General features: G+C 35.4%; 1 protein-coding gene across 3 annotated transcripts in view; it reads left to right on the forward strand.

Moving 5' to 3' along the window:
- LOC108972692 overlaps positions 1-25465 on the forward strand; it is a gene marked incomplete at its 5' end in the record, with an annotated part of 63404 nt that overhangs the window by 33221 nt on the left and 4718 nt on the right. For 2 of the 3 annotated variants that reach the window (XM_018939404.1, XM_018939406.1), the window contains 1 exon segment: positions 1898-2070. In XM_018939404.1, the coding sequence (XP_018794949.1) occupies positions 1898-2070 (173 nt within the window). 3 annotated transcript variants of the gene reach the window in all.

Consider the following 25465-nt stretch of genomic DNA (forward strand, 5'->3'; position numbering starts at 1 on the left):
TAAGGATAGGTGACATGTAAAGATCCCTAAAATATTAATAAGCTCCCTTTTAATTTAAATTATTAGCTTTTTGGTCTGTCCACCATCAACACTACCCCAAAGTAGTTTTGTGGTATTCAAACAACGCTTGAAGGAGCTAAATGGCCTGGGACAGCTGGAGACACAATCCTCCTAAGCTGCCCCAGGCCATTTAGCCCCTTTAAGCTTAGGAGGATTGTGTCTCCAGCTGTCCCAGGTTCGTCTGTCTTTTCATTTCATTCTATTTATATATCCAGGTACCTCGATGATATTAACTATGTTTCCTGCCAGAAGTCTATTAACTGTCTTCTAGCATAACCTAACGCAATCAGACTTTGCATTGGTACTAAGGATGACCTTAGCTGTAGCTAAGTAATTTATATTTATTACTGAGGGAGAAAAACCCTGAACCATCAATCTTCCACGATAAGACTGAGGTTGTATTAGTCATAAACTCGTAGAAAATTTATTTTTCAGAATTCACAATGCTATCTGCTATCAATTATCCCGTAAATTCCTTAAAATTGGATAAAAGTGAACACAGTGTAATCTCACCAGAAGTGAGAACGGAAAAAATGAGACAGAGGGAGAGAGAGAATAAATCACTTGAAAAATTAGAAAACAATTTACGGTTGATGAGAACTCTCAGATTTTGAAAAAAAAATTTACTTCTCAGCCATCAGTCGTCAGTCCTCAGACCATTCCTCTTCTTCTTTATTTGTACAGATACCGCCTACGAGGTTACAGCCGAGTTTACAACAGCGCACCAGTCGTTATTCCCTTTCTCTGTTTGGCGCCTGTTGGAGATCCCGAAGTCAGGTCTTTCTCTACCTGATCGCTCCAACGGAGTGGAGGCCTTTGTCTTCCTATGCTTTCCGCGGCGGGTACTGGGTCGAATACTTTGAGACCTGGAGTGTTTTCCTACATTCGGACGTTCGCTGAACTATGTCAATGTAAAAGGAATCTTCCGCAGACGGAAATAATGTGTGACTTATAGAGCTTGGTCTTTTTTCGGACTTTGGAGCCAAGTCGTGAGTGCGACGACTGTTTGTTTGATAACAGGACATATTTCGTTTTGCCCTTGTTCACTATCAGAGCTATTTGATTCGCTTCCTTATCCAGTCTGGAGAAAGCAGAACTAATGTAGGCGTGGATGTTGAGGCCAATGATATCAATATCATCGGCGTACACCAGAAGCTGTAAACTCTTATAAAAGATTGTAGCTTCTCTATTCATATCTGCAGCTCGAAATATTTTCTCCAGAAATAGATTGAAGAAGTTACACGGTAGAGAGCCGCGGAGTGTTGGTGTAGCTCCGCTGAAGCTTCCCCGCTTTTAGTAGTAACACCATCTTAAACGAAAAGGTTACTCACGTTTCCGAGGTGCACGACGAGGACGCAATAGTAGGAATTGGGAATAGCCTTATGACTGTAACTGCTTACCCACGGGCATGACTATTACACCCCTGACCAATTCGACCGCCTCTGTTATCAATAACTATTTTAATTCTATAATATTTATGCTGATTTGTATACCGTTAAGGTACGTTGGAGAGCCTATGAAATATATTTATAAATTATCAGCATGATTATCAGCATTTTTACATTCGTCTTTTTTTTTAAAAAAAAAAGCTGCTCGTTTGTCCAAATCACCAATATCGGATCCCTATAGCATCTAGCTGTCACGCAAACTGAACGATCCAAATCACGTTCTTGTATGGAAACTCTAATTTGTGAAGCGTATTAACGTTAGTTTTTTGTTTTTTTTTTTGTTTACATTCAATATAATTTCAAAATATGTGCTTAAACTTAAGTTTATCTTTACCTATCGATAAACAAAAATGTTTTTTAACCCATTTCTTTCTTCTTTCTAAACTTAGAAGCGAGCCAAGTGACACCCAAAAGCACCGAGTCTCTTTCTCCAGCGCAGCAGCAAAATCTAGAGAAAGAGACTCAAACACCTGCCCAAATAGATGTTTATTTGGTAGACGGAAAACCGCAACAGACGAAACCTGCTTCCACAAATGGTGCAACAGCGAACGGTCACGGCACGGTAAGCAAGCGCTATAGTTCTGATTCTAAGGATGGTACGGGTGTTATGCAAATCGGTTTGGCACCGCTTGACTCCATCAGTGAAGTCGATTTATTGCTTGAGCCATAGCTTAGTTAAGCTTTACATGCACAACTGTACATATCACTACACATACATATCTATGTAAATATACGCAAACATATACACATACATATCACGCATGTTGATTTTCTTGCGCATTTTTTGCTAGAATTATTATCTATGTATAAGCATACATATATTGTATATAGTACTACTTATAACCAAACATGTGCTCTCATATACAAAAGAAAGCAAATACAGCAGGTCTCCTTTAAAACAATTATACTTAAAGTATATATATTCCTTAATATAAATATACATATACATATGTATATACCTATCTATGTATATTCTGTCTCTTATACACATCTAGATGTGTATAAGAGACAGGTATATACCTATCTATGTATATTTATATAATATATATTTTATAATTTTGATACGCACATTTTCCCCACAAACTTTCACTTTAAAGTAAAATCAAACTTTAAAAGCTCTCTGCTGCATTTGCTTTCGAACTATCTACATTGTACAAAATGGACATACAACAAAATTTCGAACACTCGTAAATATTCGTACACACACATTTATCGATATAGTAGATATAAAATTACCGTTGCATACAGTTTGTGCTTGTGTCATTGAACGAATTTAGTCCATTTCTTAATTGATACTAAAAACGAATTTGAGCAAATTACTAACCGAAGAAATCCAAACCCACAACAAATTAATCGATAAATTTGTTGAAAAATCAGCTCTGAAACTTTTATCAATGAGCCTTGCGCATAATATTTAGTTAATAGCCATTTCTAAGCAACTATTTTGAAAATATTTGTATTAAAACTTGTGTAAATAGAAATTTATTTTTATAAAATAAAGGAAATGGATTAAATATACATACTCACATACATTTCTAAATTGCTTTCATCATTGCTGTGCTTTTAATTTCTTATTTATTTCTGTATCGTTTATTATGGTAGTGAAAATTTATATTTTTACGGGTAAGTTATATTGTACATATTTAGTTTGGCTTTGCTTTACCTTATATAAATATGTTTTAAGCAACAAATTTTGCTTAGAACGCATGTTGTTGTAATTTTAAGCCGAGTAATATTAGTACTAAGTTCTATACCACTTATATATATAATATTCATAACTTTAGAAGACTTCTGCGTAGCTTCAAGGATTACTTGCAAAATATGAAAAAATCGTATAAGTTTGACTGAACACAAACAAAATTTAGGAAACGTAATCTTCTTGAACAAATATAGAAAATATTGAAAGTAAACTGCCCATTTATAAATGTTCTTACAAAGCATGAGACATAATCTAAAACTCTCCAGATATGTATATGTAAACATCTTGTCCAGTTTTTTCGGATTTTTATTTAATTCATGAACTGTGGTCTTTCCAACGGAGTATAGGTCTTCCTCTTCTTCTGCTTCCTCCGGTGGGTCCAGCTCTCAGAGCTGGAGTGTTTTCACTCATTCGTACGACATGACCTAGCCAGCGTAGCCGCTGCCTTTTCATTCTTACCTGTTGGCAAGAGTTATTATCTACATTGAATTTTGAGACTGACGTTGTTGTTAGTGTTAATGCTGGTACCAAGAGAGATCAAATTATCTACAACTTCGAAGTTATGACTGTCAACAGAGAGGGGGAAGCCTGCAGCTCGAAATATTTTATATATTGAAAAAGATAGAACTTTTTATTTTGCCCACTGTCAGTTTACACATCGGTATTAGTTTGCGGGGATACCAAATTCAGACATATCGGCATTGAGGCAGCTACTTTTCGTGCTGTCGAAAGCGGCTTAAAAATCGACGAGGAGATAGTGTGTGTCGAACTTCCTTTATTGGATATTTTCCAAGATTCAGCGCATTGTGAAAATCTGATCGATTGTATATTTTCATGGTTTAAAGTCACACAGGTAAAGTCCAATTAGATTATTGACGATGGGCTTCCATCTTTCACAATCTTACGCTCGATAGAACCTTATATATTATTTTTTGTCTAACCATGTTCAACAAAGAAGCATATGCATGCCTCTTATCAGTTTTTCGCCGCCATCTTTGAATAGCTCGGCCGGCAATCCATTGGCCCCGCTTCGCTCATTCGGGTCTTGTTCGACACTTCATCTTCGCCTTGGGTACGCATTGTACGGCATCTCTGAGGTTGCGAATTATCCGCTAAGGTAAACGTGGTGTGAAATCGATCTGTGGTTTCTACAGCTGTCAAAACGACCCCAAGTCCGAAATAGTACTCCTTCATTGAAAATCACATGTATAAAAAACACCCGTTCAAAATACCTATATCAGGAAACTGATCGGAAAAAACGTAAGCTGTAGGTGACTTGCTTGAGTGGATATCTCATTCAACTGCTAAACAAATTCTTGCCTCGAACATGAATTAACAAGCCCCAGAAATAATAGAGACAAGATTGCCATACAATACAACATAAACCAGAGCCACTTTCAAACTTCCATAGTATTTATAAACAAAGACTTATCCTCCTTTCATTCACGACGTCACGAACCAACTTACTTTTCTGTCAAACGAACTCTAAAATACCCAACAACACAAATCTGTCGCAATATTTATTAACAACTTTTTTGACAACATCTTTTACTTACTCTTAGGCACATCCTAGCTTTAAATATTCAGTAGATGTGTTCGTAACAATTCAATCTATTGCGCACTATTCTTTCTTGTTGGAACTAAAAATTCTCTTTCTCCATTTTCTGTAATCGCTTTTTTGTACAATCGATTGTTAATTCTACGCGTACGCTGTTTCCGCCTCACAGTGCCACAATTGTATTGTAATTTTACTTAGTAAAATACTTCATTCACAACAAGGTCGCACTTCGATAACTTTCTACTAATGTCTCATACCCACCTTCCTGCAGCCACTTTTCACTTGAGTGCATGTCTTCACGGTGTTGCATTCTAAACTCATTGAATTATCTTTCATTTACTTTTTGTTACCATTTTTCTCAGTAGTATTTCAGCGCACACAAATGAAAATGCAAACTTAAATAAATAAACAAAAAACTTCCAAAGAAAATGCATTCCACTATTATTTGGTTGTCATCTATTTAAGTTGTTGCTCTTTTTATATATAGCCCTGGAAAAATATACTCATTTGCTTTTTGTTGTGTATTTCGTTGTCATTTCTTGTGTCATCTCTGTTGTGGCCACCTTTTGTTCAAGTTTTGGACACTTTCGCATTAACAAAATTACAATGGCTTCCTCGCTTCACCCGGCTCCTTACCTGTTTGGATGTAATCCTTTGTTGCATAGTGTCTTCATTTGTAGAGCGCTTAATATAATCTGGATAAGTGAATTTATATTTTTTTCGTAGTTTGTCTTAATGGTTCTGAAGTGCTGATTTCATGGTTGAAAATTATATTAGAAAATTTGTTAAAACTATATGAATTTTGCATAGTTAAAAATCATGGGTTAACGTTGCAGATACAATAGACTGATTTATAAAAAAACCACAAACGTTAAATTCGGCTGTACCTTTACCCTATGCATTTTTTTGTAGCATAAAGAAGTATATAAAGATCCTTATCTTAAGTTTACCGGTCTGTTATGGTCTGAATAAAAGTGTTCGCAGATTGCAGTTAAGGCCTGGGTACAAATCTATGCGAATTTTTGTATTTCCAAACAAGAACTGGAGATTGTTTAATTTTACTTAATTTAGAATTAACAATTTCTTCTTACTTAATTTAAAATTAACAATTTCTTCGGAGATTTAAGTGATGCCACGAGTATTAATCGTTGCCAAATTTCATGAATATACCTTGTCGAAATCTTCCTACAAGGACTTGAGTTTGATTGACCTGTTTGTATTTTTCATCGCCGATACACCTTTGGGTGTCTCTGAAACGTTCCCTATCTATGATTCCAGAGCAAGGTATTAATTGCTATTGACAACTTAATTGTTGACTTCAGTATTAGGCCTTAGTTTGCTACTTCTAGATCACTTATATATGATATGGATTTACGGGGGATGATGCGGTGGCATACCAAGGCTCTACAAAGAATTTAGAAATTTCACTGGATAATTCACGGCGTCGTCTTTATTGTTAAGACGATCGATCGATTTGTATCAGCGCAAGTCTCCCTGAATTTTACTTTGAATCTTCCAGTTTAAGTCAACAGCATTGGTATTTTTGACAGCTGACATTGCGCGTGCACTTAAGGAATCGTAGTTACGATAATTTGGCCGATGTTTGGATAAACATTCGTGATGAGTTCATCTTTCGTGTATTGATAAACGGCGAATGGAATTAATATCAAACCACCATAAGTATCAACCGGAATTTTTGTTTGTTGGCTTACTTCTCCAAAACTTGCACACACCGTACCTTTCACAGTTCGCAATGACTCAAATGAAGTTGAACTGCGAACATTAATTGAAGGAAGAATTGTCATTTTACGGGTAGATTGTATAAATTCGTCGTAAGGAATTAGTTGAGAACACATCTGGATGTCAATCTACTGGTTTGCCTTTCTTTCTGCGTAACTATTTCTTCGACGATGCATTCCATGTATGTCAAGATATTTCCGAATAGAGCAATGTTCTCGCAAACGGTTCACTGAAGAAAGTTGAGAAAAAACTCGTAAATGTTAATTTTGTTGCTCTCGCTGTTTTTATTGGCTATACTGTATTCTCTGAGTTGAAATATACTCTTTGGCCATTCTCCAAATTAACTGCGAGACGCGCAAAAGTAAATATCCCACAAAGCGCTTTATTGCAGTCAACGTATCGACCATTTGATGCTTGCTGATCTCATCTCGTTCAAGACCAATAACCGCCATATTGCTTCCTTTAGTGATGTACTCACAAAATACGTAATATCGATTACACCAAACTGCAATACTCAACATTAATATGAGTTTTGAATGTGAATTAGTGGTGCATATAGTACGATCCATGAGATGTCAACTTCGATATCTATCTTCTAAATTAAATGCTGTGGGTTCTGCCATTGTCGTCTGGTGAGCTACGCCGATAGAGTGGATATCCAGCATTTCTAGTTTGTGTTTCCGAAAGAAAAGCACGTGGATACTGTTTCGTGAATTTATTATTAGACGTGCAAACCGAAGTGGGATTGTGGTGTCCGCAATTTCCATGAACCATATAGGTTTTCATCACTTCGTATAATTCTGGATCTTCCTTTGCATCAAGAATTTCCGCATGATTGAATGATTTCATCAATTTCATCTGGTGTAACCACCATCCAAAGAAGAATGTGCGCGTGCAAACCTCTTTTTTGCCACTCAACAGAGCACATCCAGCATTCAACAGCACCATCAAACCCCGTAAATGTTGTTTGAAAAGTTGTGCGATGACATCGTGACAATCGATTGTTGATTGAACGCGATCCTTAATTCCACACGTATGTCATCGCCTCCTGGGAGTGCTTCTTGCCTTGCCTTGTCTTGGGCTGCCATACGTCGCTCGCAAAAAAAAAAACAACGCCGACCGATATTAGAACGACCTCTTCGTGGCTTCGTAACGAATTTCAATCCGCAATTGATCACTTTGCGTGAAACATACATATGTAAAGTTTTCAGTGAATAATTTGCAATAATTTTTGTTTTGAATAGCCGGAATAAAAAAGCAAGCGAAAGAAATTGAACGATTCAAACAAAAAATTTAAAAAAATGTGTATGGAAAAGTGTTATTTTTTGGAACTATCCAATTTTCCGACTTTTCCTCATGAAAAGTATAAGGTATTTTGATTTGTAAACCTTCCCTGATCCACAACGAATGACCTCTGAAAATTTCACCAAGATTGGTGCAGCAGTTTGTATGGGAAAAAGAAAAGGGCTGTTTTAAGGGGTTTCCCGGAAATTATTCGAAATTTTCTCGCTGTAAAAACCATCCTTGAACCGCAATAGCCACATTAAAAAAAAGAATTATCAAATTTGGTTCAGTCGCATGAAATTTATGAGCGTACATACATTTTAGCGACTCATTTTTATTTATATACATACATAGATAAAAATAAAATGCTTTCCGTAAAACTCCAAAACAAGCTAATGATGTACTAATTTCAGTTTGTTTACAAAAACAAAACTTTCCACGAAAGCTGTGAAACAGCGAGATGGCTTGTGTTTTGGATTTCAGTTGCGGTTTCTGCGTTTAATTCTGAAAAACTCGTTACGTTAATGAAATATTTAATGTTGTTTAAATAATATAATACTCACTAGTAGATCCTGCCACGCATTGCTGTATAGTTTAATAATATTATAATAAACTATTCATTCTAGTGAAAATAATATTCACAAATAAAGGTGGGAACGTTATTTTCAGTATAATAATCCGAGGAATTTTAATTGAGTATTAATTTAGAAACTGATTGATACAAATATTTGTCAGTGCAAAGAATAATGCATTTTACTCAAAATTATAGTTTCAAAAATATAATATATAATTATTTTTTGAAATTTTGAATATAGCCTTATTATTTGAAATATATATATATATATTTATATTTACATATTTAGCAGTTTATTACGGACAAAGTGTGACATGTAATTTTTATATATATACATTTTACTCTAATATTCATATATAAAAAACGATTTAAGACAGTGAAAATTTTATTAACGAATAAATACCAAAAGGTTTTTGGTGGTATAAGAATCCAAGGGATTGTAAGTGAGGTTTAATTTTGAATATGTTCATGCTGATAAATTTCATTGGAAAAGATAACGCATTTTAGGCTGCTTTCTAAATGGAGATGTACGCTTAATAGAGCGTTCATTTCATAGAGCTTTCACTGCATTTTTTATTTATGAATTATTTTCATTATTCTACCTTTTAAATTGGTTCAATTTGGACACAGTGTGCCAAATTTCACATAAGGCGGGACAGTAGTTTCGGAGTCCATCGCGGACAAACAACGTGATACGTAATTTTTATATATTTATTGGAATTTAAAAAGTAAGCCAAATACATATATTCCCTGTAACTGTAAATCAGAGAAAAAATTTGACAGAATATCCGAGTCTGTTTTGACCGGACAGTTTTATAAAATGCAGTATTTTCAGAGTTAAAACCAATATTCAATATCGCTGCGAAAAAAGGCTATAAGCTCTCACAGGGTTAACTCGTTTTCTCGTACACTTTTGTATGAAATGCCGATCTGACCGGGATTGCCTTTAATTATTTTAACCAATTTCTAAAACTGCTTCAATTAACTTATTATTTCTTGACAAGGATATTCTCTTCTGTCAGCAATGCTTTTTACACTCAATATACCGACAAAACCGATAAACCTCTCATTTTAATGACTCTTTTCGAACGTTTCTGCAAGATTTTTTTACTTTAGAAGTTTCGCATGACATTCGAAACTCTCACTGAAAGCTTTTATACTATTCAAGATTGAGTAAAACAGGACATTTTGTAGATTGTAGGTCTAGATAACTCTACGCTTGATTTTTATTAAAACTTTCCGCATAACTTTTCACATTTTTTTTCACGTGATATTGGTATGCGCGAAAAATGTGCGCAGAATCTTAAATATCGCTGTAAAAATAAATTTTATCACTAACAAACCGACGTGGAAAAAATTATATTGTAGTACATAATTTTCCGTTCTACAAAGAGTTACACCATGTCGTATGAGCAACACAGATAGTTGAGGTATAAGACATGAAATAGAACAAAAGAGGTACACCATGCCGTATGAGCAGCACAGAATGTACTTGTGTTAATAAATACACAGGGAATGCTGGTTACTCATACGGCATGGTGTACCTTTTTGTTCTATTTGATGTATAAGTTTAATGACGTATAACTTTTAAAAGAATAGTTTTATGAAAATAGTAGTTTTTAATAATAATAGTTTTTTTGTAGAGTGTAAAATTTTGTATTGTAATTAAACCTAAAAAGTGTAGTTACTTAATGCAAAATATCAAAAAAAACTATAATCAATATATGGGATAAGGAATATCATTTAGCTACGGATTAAATGAAAATAAAGAGTTTTTGTTTAAGTTGGAGCCATATTTATAGGACAAATATTGAACCATCAAGAGGCGTTTGTAAAAAAAATTAATGAATTTGGGAAACAACGGACAGCTATTATGTATAGATAGAATTTTGGCATTTAAAGTTTCGACTATACTTAAAAATTTAATTATAATTTTTTGAATATTGAACTCACTTATTTCAGCGCGATTGTCTTTTAGACAACATAACTTAATAATTGAAACTAAGCGTTTAATACTTTAAAATTTGCTTGAAACTTGTTGAAATATAATACCATTTCTAAACCGAATGTCGGAATATTACACTATTTTAACTTTTGCATGGATGTGTATAGTATGTTCAATAATATTTTAGTATTAAATGCCAATGAGCGAGTACTCTGTATGAGGGCATGAAAATAATCAATAAATATTTATTATGATAATGTAAATATTTTACTATTCAAATATAACCTTTAAGTGTATTTACTGGAAACACAAATATTTACTCAACAAATAGGGACCGTCACTTATATATCGAATAAGTCTACCGCAATGCATGACAGCCAATTAACGGCATAACGCACAACTATAAATACGTAAAATCGCACAAATGTTGTTTTACCGTTGTTGTTGAGCAAAAGAAACGGAACATAATAACGTTTATCTCAAAAGAGATTGAAGTCCCGATAAGTTAACTTGCATTCAAAGCATGATTTGCACAAAAAGGAATGACATTTTATCGATACAACAAAAGCAAGTGTCTTTATGTCACTAAAGTTATTTACATACATACATATATTGACAGCAAAAAAACCCAAAGCACCAACAACAACAACAGGCACAGTCACTGCAAGCCAATGCAACACGCGTCGAACGCAAGCCGTCGGTTAAACGGCAAGTATCCTGGGGACCACCAACAGTGGCTGAAGCGGATGCGGAAACGCTCAAACTCACCATCACAGCACCCGTCTACAAACAAAACGGCTACTACGTCGGCAGCACCAACACAAGCAACAACAAAAACAATGCAAATTGTGCGACAATGACATGAAATTGGCGCGTGAGCCAGGCACTTGCATACACAACAACAATACAAGCAAAGAATTTCAAAAAATACATAAAGACATTAAGTAAACTGCTCTATAAATAGTTTCATACAATCGCATCATCATATATTTATATAAGGCAAACAAGTGGACGCAGAAAGTCATAGAGATATTATATGGTTTAAGATAATTAATATAGCCGCCGGATATCTGGCGCACTTCGAAAAAATGGGTTAACCAGCATAAGCAAGCTTATGCGCATTTTTTTACAACAAAAAGTAGTTTTAAATTTGACGTCGATTTGTATTTTGATAACAATAATACATTTTATTCACAATAAGACATAGGAATACATACATATACATATATATGCAAATGTATAGGGATACAGATATGAGTAAATAATATCGAAAGCCTGAGAAAAGGAAGTGGAGCCTGGATTAACTCTCATTATTCTCACTTTAGAAAATATGTTCAAGTACACAGGATATATATCACAATGATTTATTTTAATAGCTCTATCCCGTTAACTTAGTGAAAGGGGTTTTTAGACATTTGGTTTTCCAAAATAAAGAATACGCATTAAACTTTTTATTACGATCAAGAATTTAGCTTTATTATAAAGAGAAGTTAAGGGTATTCCGTCTTAAAAATGATTTCGGGCAGTGATTATCGCGTCTGCATGAATTAAAATCCATTAAAATCCTACTTTTGCAGCAATGAGACCGTTGATCAGTAATAACTTGCTAACTTATCTCTCTGATAGTGTCAAACATATCGGGATTATCTGTGTAAACAAGCGACTTCAAATAGCTCCACGCACATTACAAGCGCGTTATAAGCGACATTATTTTTGAAGAAATATGGGCCAAGAATACCCGCTGCCCATAGAGCACATACAAGAGAATATATTTGAGGATATAACAACGTCTCAATAACGACTTGGGGATTATCAGGACTTCCAGTTTCGTTCATTAACATACCCATTGGACCAAAAGTTACCTACATCGCTAAGCAAAACTTTCTTGTAAAAATCTGTATCGGTGGCCATCTCGTTTTGGGCCCATTCACCGAACGTGCGAGCGCTTAATAGTCGTTCAACTTCAATCCTGGCCCGAGATAGATTTTGTAGACCGGCAAACCGGTGTAAGTTCATTGTAAAATGGCCGACCAAACGAGTATATGGTAAATCAAATAACAGCTGTCAAACAGATCAACTCCGAAAAATTACTGTCTCATTGAAACCCACAAATCTGAGAAAAAATTTGTTAGGGGGTATTCTGGTCTAGACGCATGAATTTCAGGCATTTTTTAAACAAAGATAAAAAAAATTAAAACATTTTTACCATCTATTTCTTCCCTTGTAGCGATCTAAAACACAAAAAACATGAAGATTCTTCATTAGTAAGGATGTCGTTATCGGGTTGATTAAAATGATCAAAAATAAAATTAAAAAAAAAGAATGGCGTCGACTTAAAAAAAAAAATTGTAACCCGTTTTTTTCGACGCTTTTGAATTTTTAAAAATACTTCAAATCAAAATTTTTAGAAATCCAAGACAGGCACGATAGAGCATTGCATAAAGAAGATAGACACCAAATTTCAAAGGAATCGGTTTAGTAGAACTTGAGATATCATGTCAACCACCTCAAAAAGGGTCTTTCGAGAAAATCGCGATTTAAGTTTAAGAGACAATTCTAGTGAACACGGGCGCCACGTCAAAAATCGGCTGTATCTCCGAAAATAAGTCGAGTTTTGAAAAATCCTTACACGGTCATATTTTTAAAAGTCTAAACTTTCAAAATATACAAAAAGAAAATCGATTTTTTCAAAATCCTTGACCAGAATACCCCCTTAATACTGATGTGAGCAGTTAAGAAAATGGAGCAGTGATGACCAGAACGTGTACTACTGTGATCAAATTGAAAGGTGAATTTTGTCCATTTCATCTCCTTAAAAGTAATCTCCTCCCGCTGCAATGCACTTATACCAATGAATTTCCAGTCATCATAGCACTTGGGAAAATCCTCCGTCGTGATGGCCATCAGAGCCTTCTTCGATTCAGCTTTTATATCCTCAATTGAGTCAAAACGGTGTCCTCGGAATGGTCATACGAATTAGCTGAATAGCGAGAGCGGCGGTTGTGGTACGATATTAGTTGAAAATGTGGCGAAATGGTCTCAAATAACCAATGTAGTATGAGATGATGCATTATCGCACTTCTTTGTTCAATATATTCACACATAATATAAATCGAAAAATTCACTTTTAGAGCCTCACAAAACGACGCGTATCTCAAATATTAATGAATATTTTGACGTGAAATTTAGTACTACGAACTTACAGAAAAACAAAATTGACCGTTTCGAAAAACACGCGACGCATTAAGAATTCACCTTTCAATTTTATCACAGTAGAATAATGATTTCAAACTGTTGTAAATGTCAACGCCGTCTATGAGCCGTAATTGAATTTACTTTTATAAGCGCAACAAAATAATTACGCTATAAGCTCTTTGAACAACCGGGAAGGTAAAAAATACTGAAAGACTTCATTAGAGCACGAGGTATTCACACTGTATTAATAGTCATTTCTAAAAAATTGTGCTCTTTAAAATTTTTCGAAACTTCAAACTTTAACGCACCTAGTAATCTTAACAAGAAGCTAAAACTGGTTGGATTTATGAAAATACTAACCTCACTTTATATTTTTTACTTTGAGAACCTAAAGTCGTTCGAATTGAATCGTATACATCTCTAGACAGAATATAATATAATGAAGATCAAGATAATGATGAACTAAAAATTTCTAAAAACTGTAGTGACTGACTTTTCCTTAAATTTCGCATTCATTTCAAAGTGTGAGCATTTGTAAATAACATATTTTTTGTGATATTTGACTTTAATAAATGGAAAGTAAGAATGGATTAATCGCATTGTATACATTTAGCATTCTTTCATATGTTTTAAATAAATATTATTAAAGCCTCTAAGAAGTGCTTTCGTTATAATTTAATTATTTGGTATTTGGACTTGAAATTTTCAGTAATAAATTATATTTTGTAAGTATTGTTTTTTGACCCCATATTCCTCCCGTGAACCGTGTGATGAACATAAATTCCCACCGTCTTGTGTAGGTAACTAGGTATGAGTGCTGTCATTATGGCCCCAATAAGCACTGGATGCGTCAGTTTAATGCACAATCGTAGAACCTTAAAAACCTGCCAATCCCTTTCATCGTTACGCGCAGGCCTTGTGGTTCTTTCACTGAAATGCCTGATGGATACCAAGTATTTTGTGTCAGATTTGTGGTAAAGCTGCGCATTCACAGAGAAAGTGAAAAACAGTTTCCATCTTCCTTTCTAGCCTGCATCTGCGACCAATATTGTTATAAGGCAGGCTCATGTTTAGCGCATACACTCCAAAAATTCCTTGTTATAATAGCTATAAGTCTATATGTACTACTTCTTGTTCATAATTCTAGTCTTGTAATACTTGGACCATATCTGCTTTGATATCTTCGAACTTGTTATTCATTACCGTCGGTGTTGAGTAATTTGTTCATAATGCGTATAAAGCTATATTTTGATTGTTCCAATTCGGGTTGGTATTAACTCCGTCTCGGATTTGTTTAAGGAGGCACCTAGCTTAGCCACGTATAGGCATTTCCGTTGCCGAAAATGTTCCTGTGACCGGGAAACCAAATTGTGGGCAAGTGGAGTTGACCTGCCGCAGCTTTTCTGCAATTGTTGACTACACTGAAATTAATCCATAGCGTCAATAGAGCCAGCAATGCCGCCACGTACGTATAAGTTAGTTATTCAATAGAACTCCACTGGCCTTCTCAATATCAAGTTCTTCCGCTTGAAAGATGCTGGTTGACTTTGGTAGCAGGATAGAGAGAGATGTCAAGATCATTAGAATGTCCCTCCAATATACCTACTCCGCAGTCCACCTAAGCGCCGTTGATATTGATAGAGGTAGTAAACTCCTTCACATCTACATCAAAAGTGACTGTTAAAATCTAACCTTGAAAAGGTTTACCATAATTCCTTTAACTTTAGAGTAGAACTTGCTGATACGTTTCGACCTGTAGACCTGTAGACCTGTACGGTTAATGCAGTGCCATATTAAGCGCACCAGTCGGACATGACTTAATAGTCTCTGTAATTTGGTATAACTTCCAAATGACTGTATTTATTTTAAGGCCTCCTAAGGTTACTCCTAAGTCTGTCTCTTATACACATCTAGATGTGTATAAGAGACAGGCCATATTAAGCGCACCAGTCGGACATGACTTAATAGTCTCTGTAATTTGGTATAACTTCCAAATGACTGTATTTATTTTAAGGCCTCCTAAGGTTACTCCTAAGTATTCTATTGCCAAGTGTGCCTTATTTATTCACTTTTCCATGTTAATATTCCAATTCAGTTTTAACAATTTCAACTTTATGTCATTGAGGACAGAGAGATTGATGCTTATTTGAAGACTTAAAAACCCTTTTTTGTTTTCTGTTACACTTTGTGACACCACAAAGTTTTTTTCGATGGATGTTGACGAAAGCCGTCTACTGATCGACAATTTCTGATATTTGAATATATCTGTTAAAAAGTCAAAAAAACATAGTTCGACCTAAAGTCGAGATTTTGAAAAACTTGTTGAATATTTTTATATTTGAATAATATATTGGGTAATTATCCAAAAAATGTAGGAATAAAACCAATATAATTATGAGTTGATATTTTAATGAAGTTCTGCTTTCTCCCTAATGGATAAGGCAAGAAAGCAAATATGTATGTCTGGTGGTGAACGAGGACAAGACGAAATATCTCCTGTCATCAAACAAACAGGCGTCGCACTCTCGGCTAGACACCCACGTCACTGCTTACAGTCATAATTTCATAGTCATGGATAATTTCATACATCTTGGAACTAGGATTAACACCAACAACAACTTCAGCCTCGAAGTGCAAAACGGAAATAACTCTTGCCAACAGGTGCTACTTCGAACTAAGCAGGCAACTGAGAAGTATAGACCTCTCGCGACGAATAAAAACAGAATTCTATAAATCACTCATTATTGCCATCCTGCTATATGGTGCATAGACATTAACGAGAAGACATTTGATGAGTCGACGTTACGAGTTTTCGAGAGAAAGGTTCTGCGGAATATTTATGGACGAAAACACTCCAGCTCTGAAAGTAGTCGACGCAATACCCGCTGGGGGAAGCAGAGGAGAAGGATAGTAATATTGGCCAATCGCATTGTTTTAATTACCAAATGAGTACATTTTATCATAAAAGTACCACAAATACGTACTCTTGCTTAGCTCTGTTCTATATTAATTGGCTTTAAGAATATAAGAAAACTCAAGTCTCATTATAGATAAAAAGCGCATAATCGTTGATGAACTCAAACCACAGAGCGAAACTTGGAAAACATTAATTTCCGAAGCATTGCTTTTGACTTGCAGCAGCCAAAAGATATGAAGCAAACATTAAGTCAAAGCAGACCGCTTAACCAAATCACGATAATTGAATTTACGGTCATTTCTGTGTGAATAACAGTTTGACAACAAATGTGAAGATAAAGTGAAAGGACACTCGGCATTAATTAAAATTCGTCGTATTCCAATGACATGGCTATTAGAATGAGCAGTGGTGCTTAAAATGTATATTTAATTTATATTTATATTTTGTTAATTTATGCTAGTTAGTGCAATCGGTGATTTCGACAGCGGAGTAACTTCTTAGGGAGAAAAAGACGTTTGCAAAAAAACAGATCAATATCTCAAACACTTAGGATCTAGCTCGCGTATATACCAGACCGACAGACGGACATGGCTATTCATCGGACGGACATCTATTCACGCAATATCTAATTTCTTTCAAAAATTTAAATTTTTACTAAATTATACGTTTCAGATGATATGACAGACATGAAATCTTCTGCTATATTTTAGTATTTATATATGCGTATCGATTCTAGTTCCGTTGCTTTTGCTTAACAGCCTTGCGCTGTGGTTATGCGTTGCCAGCCGTTTTTTTTTTAAGAGACATTTTATTTAATGGATCAATAAAGCAATGTACATTTACAGAGTTTAAAGTGCTTTTACTATATAACCCGCGATTTATTTTGGATTTTCTAGATCTCGTAGGCGATCCCCAGCAGGAACTCTGAAAAAATATGGTGGTGCTGAAGAGTTTTTGCTTAAAGCTTTCTCAAGTTCAAAAATGGAAAAAAAAATTATTTTTATAGATGAATACAAGTAGTGGTGGAAGGACTAGAGAAACTTGTGATTTTTGACAAAATATTGACCTTTCGAACAAAACAGTCATTCTGTGAAAAGAATTAGACTTCAGAGTGACATAAAAAATCAGAATCGTTATCAGAAATCTTATTACTTTTACCATTACTTGAAAAGTATCGAACGAATATTACCTGAAGAAGAAGAAGTTCAAGTGGAAAATTAATTGAAATTAAAAATTAATTTTTTGGAGATATTTTCCTGATCCTAAAGTTAAAAATTCTTGCAAATACGTTCATATATCCGGAAATATATTCCGGATCAGCTTAAAATTTTCAGAGCATATTTTCACATAAACATATAATATAATATATGTTAATAAAGACTGAATACTAGTATATGTAGAAAATTGTTTTTTTTTGTATGTTTTTTTTTTTTATTTACAAGTGGAACTGACCCCTTAAAGACACTATTTGTGTAAAGATTTATTTCGATGGTACATTGGTGCATGATTTACTCGTATATATTCTAAAGTAAAATTAAATTTAAATCCTTAGACACGTCACCTAGTGAGAAATATTTCATTCTGATTTTATTTTTATATTTCAACATACATATTAAACTAAGTAAATATGTTTGTATTGTTGTATATTTGATTTCTCTCTTCAGGTCCCTTAAGCGACATTTTTTCACTGTCAAGTATACTGGATTAATTGAATAATTCTCCACAAGGGTTTTTTTAAAGGAAATTTTGTAAAATTTGTAGTAGCTGTAGATGTTGCTGGTGCTGATGTTTAACTCGACTGCGTTTGCAGTCGGTGCTTGACTAAACAAACTCAGATGTTTCTGTCCGAAAGTAGGCTGAATCTCAAACCAAGAGTCCGTTGTAGCTGTAATAAAACTACGTGTAGTTGGAGCTTTGAAAAGTTTGTCCACAAAATTGTATAGTTTTGTCTGCGTGCCGAAGATACTGGCTTGATCAAATGTTTTCTAACGAAATAACTTATTCTAATCTGTTGTTGTAGCTGCTTATTTGCCAAAGACTCCGGCAATTGATTGAGCAGTTGCGTCATAACGATCCGTAATTGCTTCGAATATGTTAGCTTATGGACCTTTTCGATGCACATAATTTAAATACAATTCTTGCATGGAGTTGCATTCGTTTTGGCAAGTAAAATAATTCTGTTTCGCATTCACATTATTTATTCCTCTGAACTGTTTACGCATGTTACCATACCTGCGTGCCAGTAACTTCCAGACCTTATTGTAGTTTTTACCTGATCCCGTTAACAGGTCATTAATCTGTCATCTCCTTCTAAATATGATTTTAAGTAGAGTAACTTTTTGAAGTCACTAATGTCCTTCTTATCGTGGACATACTCCTCAAAGAACTCTTTAGATAGATCGAAATTTGTCTGCCCTTTTTTCAATTGTCTGTAGCCATCAGATTTGGTTGAGCACTTTCCTAGGCACTCACATGTTTTCACTTAACGGAAATTTGTGGGCATGGCAATGATTCAATTCAGCTCATCTCCAAAGCCAACCTCCTCAGTGTGCTAAGTTTAATAAAGATATCAAGTACACTTGGTCGAACAGAGAGGCATCAGTGGTTTTTAAATTTACTGCCGGTAATTCTGCTCATTTATGGAATTTTTCGTAAATAACATTTAAAAATGCTCACACACATACGCGCGAGTCTCCGTAATTAAATGTCACTCAAGCCACATCCATTCATGATGCACTCGCACAGCAATCATCACTTCATAATGCACACACACACACACGCACAGCTTGAACCTGTCGAGACGACGGACGAAATGCATCAACACCTCAACGGCAGGCGTCACGTAGCGTGCGGGAATGGAGCTAAGCAAATTTGCACTATTATATGCTTTTTGGACGAAAAATACTTATAATGCACGCCTTTCCGAAAACGTAACCTTTCACTGCGCATGTGTGCGTAGGTGAATGTACATATGTGCATAATAAAATTTAACTCACTTGCTTGCCACTCAGCAACATTATTGCGTTGCTGCATTCAATGCGCAAATAAAAAATTAAGTGCGGAGCGATTTTCCTCTAGACTCGCCACATAAATTTTAATTAAATGTCACTCATACGCCATGCCGAACAAAATGTGTGCGAAGTGTGAATATGGCAAAACATTAAGGCGGTTCAAAGTTCATCATGGAACATTTGTTAAATATTAATTGTATAATATTACAGAGTGTGTAATTTTTTGGTAATTTTAAATAAGTATGTTAAGGACATTACGCTTTTGTATTTGGAAACTCATATAAAAGTCTTTTTCTAGTAAATATTTGTGATCACAGGGCATAAAAATAAGAAGAATTAACAGCGTTTTAAGAGACAACTCTTTCATTGGCCAACATTAATGTAAGTTTATTTATAATTGCATACAAGTACTTAAGTACACTGATATGTGAAGAACACAGATATGAAGAATACGCAGTCATCTGATTGTATGTGTACACTAATTTCCAAAATCATAAGACCACAATTCTCGAAAACATTATTCTTTCATAAATAAAAAAAAAAAAAATTTACAAAATCGCAGCATCATTTGTTTCGTGTTCCAGTCAAATCCAGGCAATGCCTTTTCTAATTGTTGCTGCGATGCATGGTCATTGGTATTTGAAAAAATTTGGGAATATTTCAAAACTCAACGATTATAATGAAAGTCAGGATATGAATTAATATTTCATTTTCGGCGCAAAATACAGTACTTCTATTAAATCTGCTGCTTTTATAACGGCTCTTTATTATCGCTTTCCATATAGGCTACTTTTGTGTCAATACAGTATAAACCTCAATTTTGGTACAAGCCTCGACTGGGATGACCTTAACTTGCTCATTCCTCAAAGCCAGTTTTTCAGTTTCGGTAGCTGAGCGATGATTCGCGTTTTGTGTTTGGCCATAGAGTCAGTCGAAATCACTACCAGAAAATTTTTAGAATGTTTCGACATTAAAATCCAAAACACTTCGTACCCAAAACTTTAACCTAAATCGATTGGGTCGATCCATAGGATCATGTTTAGATCCGCTTCTATTCCTCTCATTCCAACACGGGGATTGAAGACTCTACTTTTAACAGAAATTGATGAACGACTGCCATTATCCAAGCTTTTAATGACTACACAACCTTCACTGAGTGATTTGTGTCACTGAAATACTCATGTTGATGATATGATTATGATAAATTGAGTACCGCACGAACTTAAAAAGGATTGTACCAAACAATCTATATTACCAAAAAAAATTTTTGATCAGAAAGTACGCGCAATTCCTCTCCTATTTACTACAGCTATTCACTTTTGGACTATTTATTATTCTTCTTGACAAGATAGGTATGCATTATTAGTTTCATTGTAAGGGCAGTTCATAGTAGTTAATTTCCAACCCATCCTACAGCAAATTATATTTCTGGCAGTCAATCTTGGCTAGAAAGTTTGCGCTTGCTCGCCGTAATTCGATCACCATCGCATTCCTTTGGCGTTGTCGTAAGTGACGCGCTTTTAGTCGCTAGTAACCAACAGCTTCAGAAATGGATCGATATCGTTGCGATACAGTAGCGATTCGTGGATGGAATTTCACTGTGTGCGTTTCTTTTTTTTACGTGAAGTGATATGGAATCCCTACATTGACTTGATTTGGTACACAACCATGAAAAAGTTCGAATAGCAATTACCCGTCTGAAGAATAACAAAGCCGCGCCGATAGATTGGTGGCTGAGCTATTCAAACGCGGCGGCGAAAAACTGAACGGGAGACGCCACAATCTGCGCTAACTCCCGTAGGATAGCTCTCCTAAACATCGCATATAAGGTTCTATCGGGCGTATTGTGTGAAAGATTAAAGCCCACCGTCAACAAACTGATTTGATTTTATCAATGTGGCTTTAGACCAGGAAAATCAAAAACCCAACAGATATTCACCATGCGCCAAATCTTGAAATAGATCCATGAAAAGAGATTGGACACACACCACCTTTTCGTCGTTTTCAAAGGCAACCTTTGACAGTACGAAAAGGAGCTACCTTTATGCCGCGATGTCTGAATTTTGTACCCCGCAAAACTAATACGGCTGTGTAAACGGACGTTAAGCAACACCAAAAGTTCCGTTAGGACCGAGAAGGACCTCTCCGAGCCGTCCGGTACAAAACGTAGTTTCAGACAAGGCGACTCCCTATCGTGCGACTTCTTCAATCTACTGGAGAATCTGGAATTCGAGCTGCGTAGCTGAATAAAGAAGATACAATATTCTACAACAGTGTACATTTGCTGACGTACGGTGACGAAATCGATATCCTTGACTCTAACAACCGCGCTATTAGTTCGACTTTCTCCAGGTTGGACAAAGAAGCAGATTAAATCATGAAAAAAGCAGCCGTCGCATTGGCGAGTTGGCTCGCACATCACAGTTGACAGTCATAACTTCGAAGTCACAGATAATTTCGTCTATCTTAGAACCAGTATTAACACCAACGACAGCGCCTACACTGGCTAGGCCATGTCGTCCGAATGAATGCGAACACTCCAACTCTGAAAGTATTCGATGCCATACCCGCCGGGAAAAGCATAGGGAGATGAAGACCTGCACTCCGTTGTAAAGACCAGGTGAAGAAAGATCTAGATACACTTGGAATCTCCAATTGACGCCAAATAGTCTCCATCCATCCATCTATCCTCTTTTTATTATACTCACTATCCAATTATTCAATTTAAAGTATTTTCTTTAACATAGACACTGTAAACACATTGTTGATCGGAAGTGTTTTGCATTTATATTTAATATATTATATATACATATACTATGTATATATTTGTATGTAAGTAAATAACTGTATATGTGTAGGTATGTTTAAATAAACAGAAATTTGTTGTGAGTTGGTTTTCATTATTTGCTCGGTCGCAAGTGTGACGAATTTATACCATAAGTAGCATGCAACATGCCACAGCAACTGTGTGACTGTAAGCGCGCACACACTCATCGAAATGGGTACGCACACAAACGTTTCTTTTGTTGTAACTGCTGTCAGTAACGGCACTACCAACAAATGCTTTCTTGTCAACACGTATTCTGAGTCGTTTCCCTGACTCCCAAAAATGTAAAATTGAATAAGAAAGGGGGAGAAACTACAGACACTGCATTTTATCGTAACTGTAAAAGAAGTAAATCAAAAACGTTGTTTGGCAACTTAAACTTAATTACATGCAATTCCAAATGAAACACTGCAACATTGCTTGCACCACGTGCTTGTGGATGCGCAAAGTTTTAAAGGTCACAGCAGCGGAAATTTAACTAGCGCCACTTTAACTTTTTGCAAATAATTGACCAACAAAGTTGGTTGCCTGGGCTTCACAGCCAAACACACACACATATACACTTGTTATATACATATTATATAAATGCACTGCAGAAACTTTTTCTATTGTTTTATCATTTTTGTTTACGAATTTACTCCGTTAGTGCCAAAATCATAAATACTCGTGAAACACACACATAAATAAACCGATTTCCTACTTGTGTCGTATCCCTTCAACGGGACCGTTAAAATTTTCAAAATCTCTCTAAATATTCCATCGGCAAAAGTTTTTGTTTTAATGGCATTTACATTGTTTTACTGTTTTTTTTTTTTTTTTTTTTATTTTATAAAAGCTTACATAATAATACAATTATTATTACAAACTAAGAAAATACGCAGCACTAGCATCATGGGCTATCGGCCGTTTTTTTACTGTTTTATTACACTCTCTACGATTGCCACAAGTTGACACCTACAAACTCATATACATATAGTATATTCATGTGCGGGGGCTTATGTACGTATGTCATGGTAAAAGTCAGAATAAAGCCCTTGTTTAAGATAGTGAACCAGTATTGAACAAGGGTGCGCATGACTTAGCTCACTTGGCTCCGTTTAGCTGGCAAAAAGATCAAGTGGCTGCGTCCCGACCCGTCGAAGCTAACGGGATAATCGTCATTAATGACTATTTGTTACAAATTCGTAGACAGAAACCAAAAAAAAAAAACTTAATAATCGGTTTCACCGTTGCTGTAGTACCATTCACAAATACAAGGGATTCAATACAAGATCTTGATTTTGATTAGTCAGCTTGAATGACAGCTACATTAAGGGTGAACCATTTCGATGTTCCCTATTTCGGACCGATGAATCCACCGGCCCACAAACTACACCACACCGCTGTTTTTTTTTTAGAATAATGACAGCTCTGGAATTTTTTCAAGTCATGCTACAATTTAGCTTGTTTATAAATCATTAAGCCAGAAATGGTCATATCTTCTTGGAAGCCATACGCTTGGGAGGATCGAGCAACTTCAGTTCTTCAAGCTATATTTTGGACTCTTTCAACTTAACAACGCGACGTTCCATACGTCAGTCCGAGTTGCTGCGAACGGCGTCCAATCGACGGTCTCCACGGCCTTCGTGTTCACTCTCAGCTACGTAACATGCCAGCTTGGCATGACTGACGCGTGATCTGTCAAAAAGGCTATTGAAAAAAGTGACACTCTTGGATCATCCGTCACATATATTCTATATTGATTCGATATGAAAAATTTCTTTGAAGATTCCAGCCTTTCCTTGGACAATAAACCATGCCAAATTTCGTGAAGGTATCTCGTCATGTGCAAACAGTTTTCCTCATAAGCACTTGATTCCGATGGATCAGTTTGTATGGCAGCCATATATTATAGTGGTCCGATGTTGGCGACTTCGACGGCGTGGAAAAGCGAAAACAAAGAAAATTCAAATCCATTTTAAATTTTTTCTATAATAATAATTTACAAAATATTTAAAGTGCCGCAAAAACATGTTTTAAAAATGAACTTGAACAAGTAAGAATTATCTGATTATTTCATATTCTCCCAATATGGAAGGTTCAAACTGGCGAAAATTGCTTCCGAAAATTAATAATATAATTGTAAAAAGCTCGCAATAGGAACTTCCGTCCACATATGCAGTATTTGGAAACTTGAATAGTTTTAGTCCGACTTGTACAATTTTTGGCACTATTCGTGCAAAGATTGATTCTTGATTTGTATACAGGAAGGCTAAAAAATCAGATGAAATTTAAAATTGTGTTATATGGGAAGTAGCCATGATTGTAGTACGATTTCGTCTAGTTTTGCGCTTGAACCTAAAAAGGTGCACCCATTATAGGACGAAGAACTTTAATTTGTGGGGGGGGGGGTGGGGTTTTGACCTTAAAAGTCAGTACAGCTGCGCAAACCTTAACATGGACTGAGCTCTCTTGATTTTCACATGGCCTCTCAAGGTACTTCTCTTATCAATTGTGGACATATTTCGTAATAATACATAGTGAAACATAACTCCAAAAAATTCCCAGTTTTTTACTGATAAACTTATATTTTGTAAAATATTGCTTTAAATAATTAAAATTGGATTAAGCAACGTCAGTAAAAAAAGAATACATTGTATTAAATCCGTTTAAAGATAGAACAAATATCTCAATAACAATGATACAATTTATAGTATATAACTCACGTAATTCCGATGTGGTCTTACGAATTCGGTTTCATCGTATAAACCAGTTGTTTTCAAAGCAGTTAAGTTTCGGTTACGAAATTCCAATAGCTTAACCGGTATTATACCCGTTAATTTTGGGGCATATACAATGCTATGGTATACTATGGTACATAAGTGTACTTATAGCAAGTACTTTTACTACTACATATGGTGACGGATTTAAGTAATCGCAATCGTATGTACATATATACATACATACATACATATGCCATAAAACACTTGTAATCTGGTGCTTCAAATTATGGGCTGGTTGTTTTACATATATAGCATGTGTAGCGGTAAAATGTCACCAAGCTTTTGATTGTTAAACCAGCAACCATCAGAAACAAATAATATTTGAAACGCTGGCCTTGTAACTGTACTATCGGGTGATTTTTTTGAGGTTAGGATTTTCATGCATTAGTATTTGACAGATCACGTGGGATATCAGACATGGTGTCAAAGAGAAAGATGCTCAGTA

Source organism: Bactrocera latifrons, unplaced genomic scaffold, assembly GCF_001853355.1.
Source record: "Bactrocera latifrons isolate USDA-ARS-PBARC rearing strain unplaced genomic scaffold, ASM185335v1 scaffold_416, whole genome shotgun sequence".
Classification (NCBI taxonomy): domain Eukaryota; kingdom Metazoa; phylum Arthropoda; class Insecta; order Diptera; family Tephritidae; genus Bactrocera; species Bactrocera latifrons.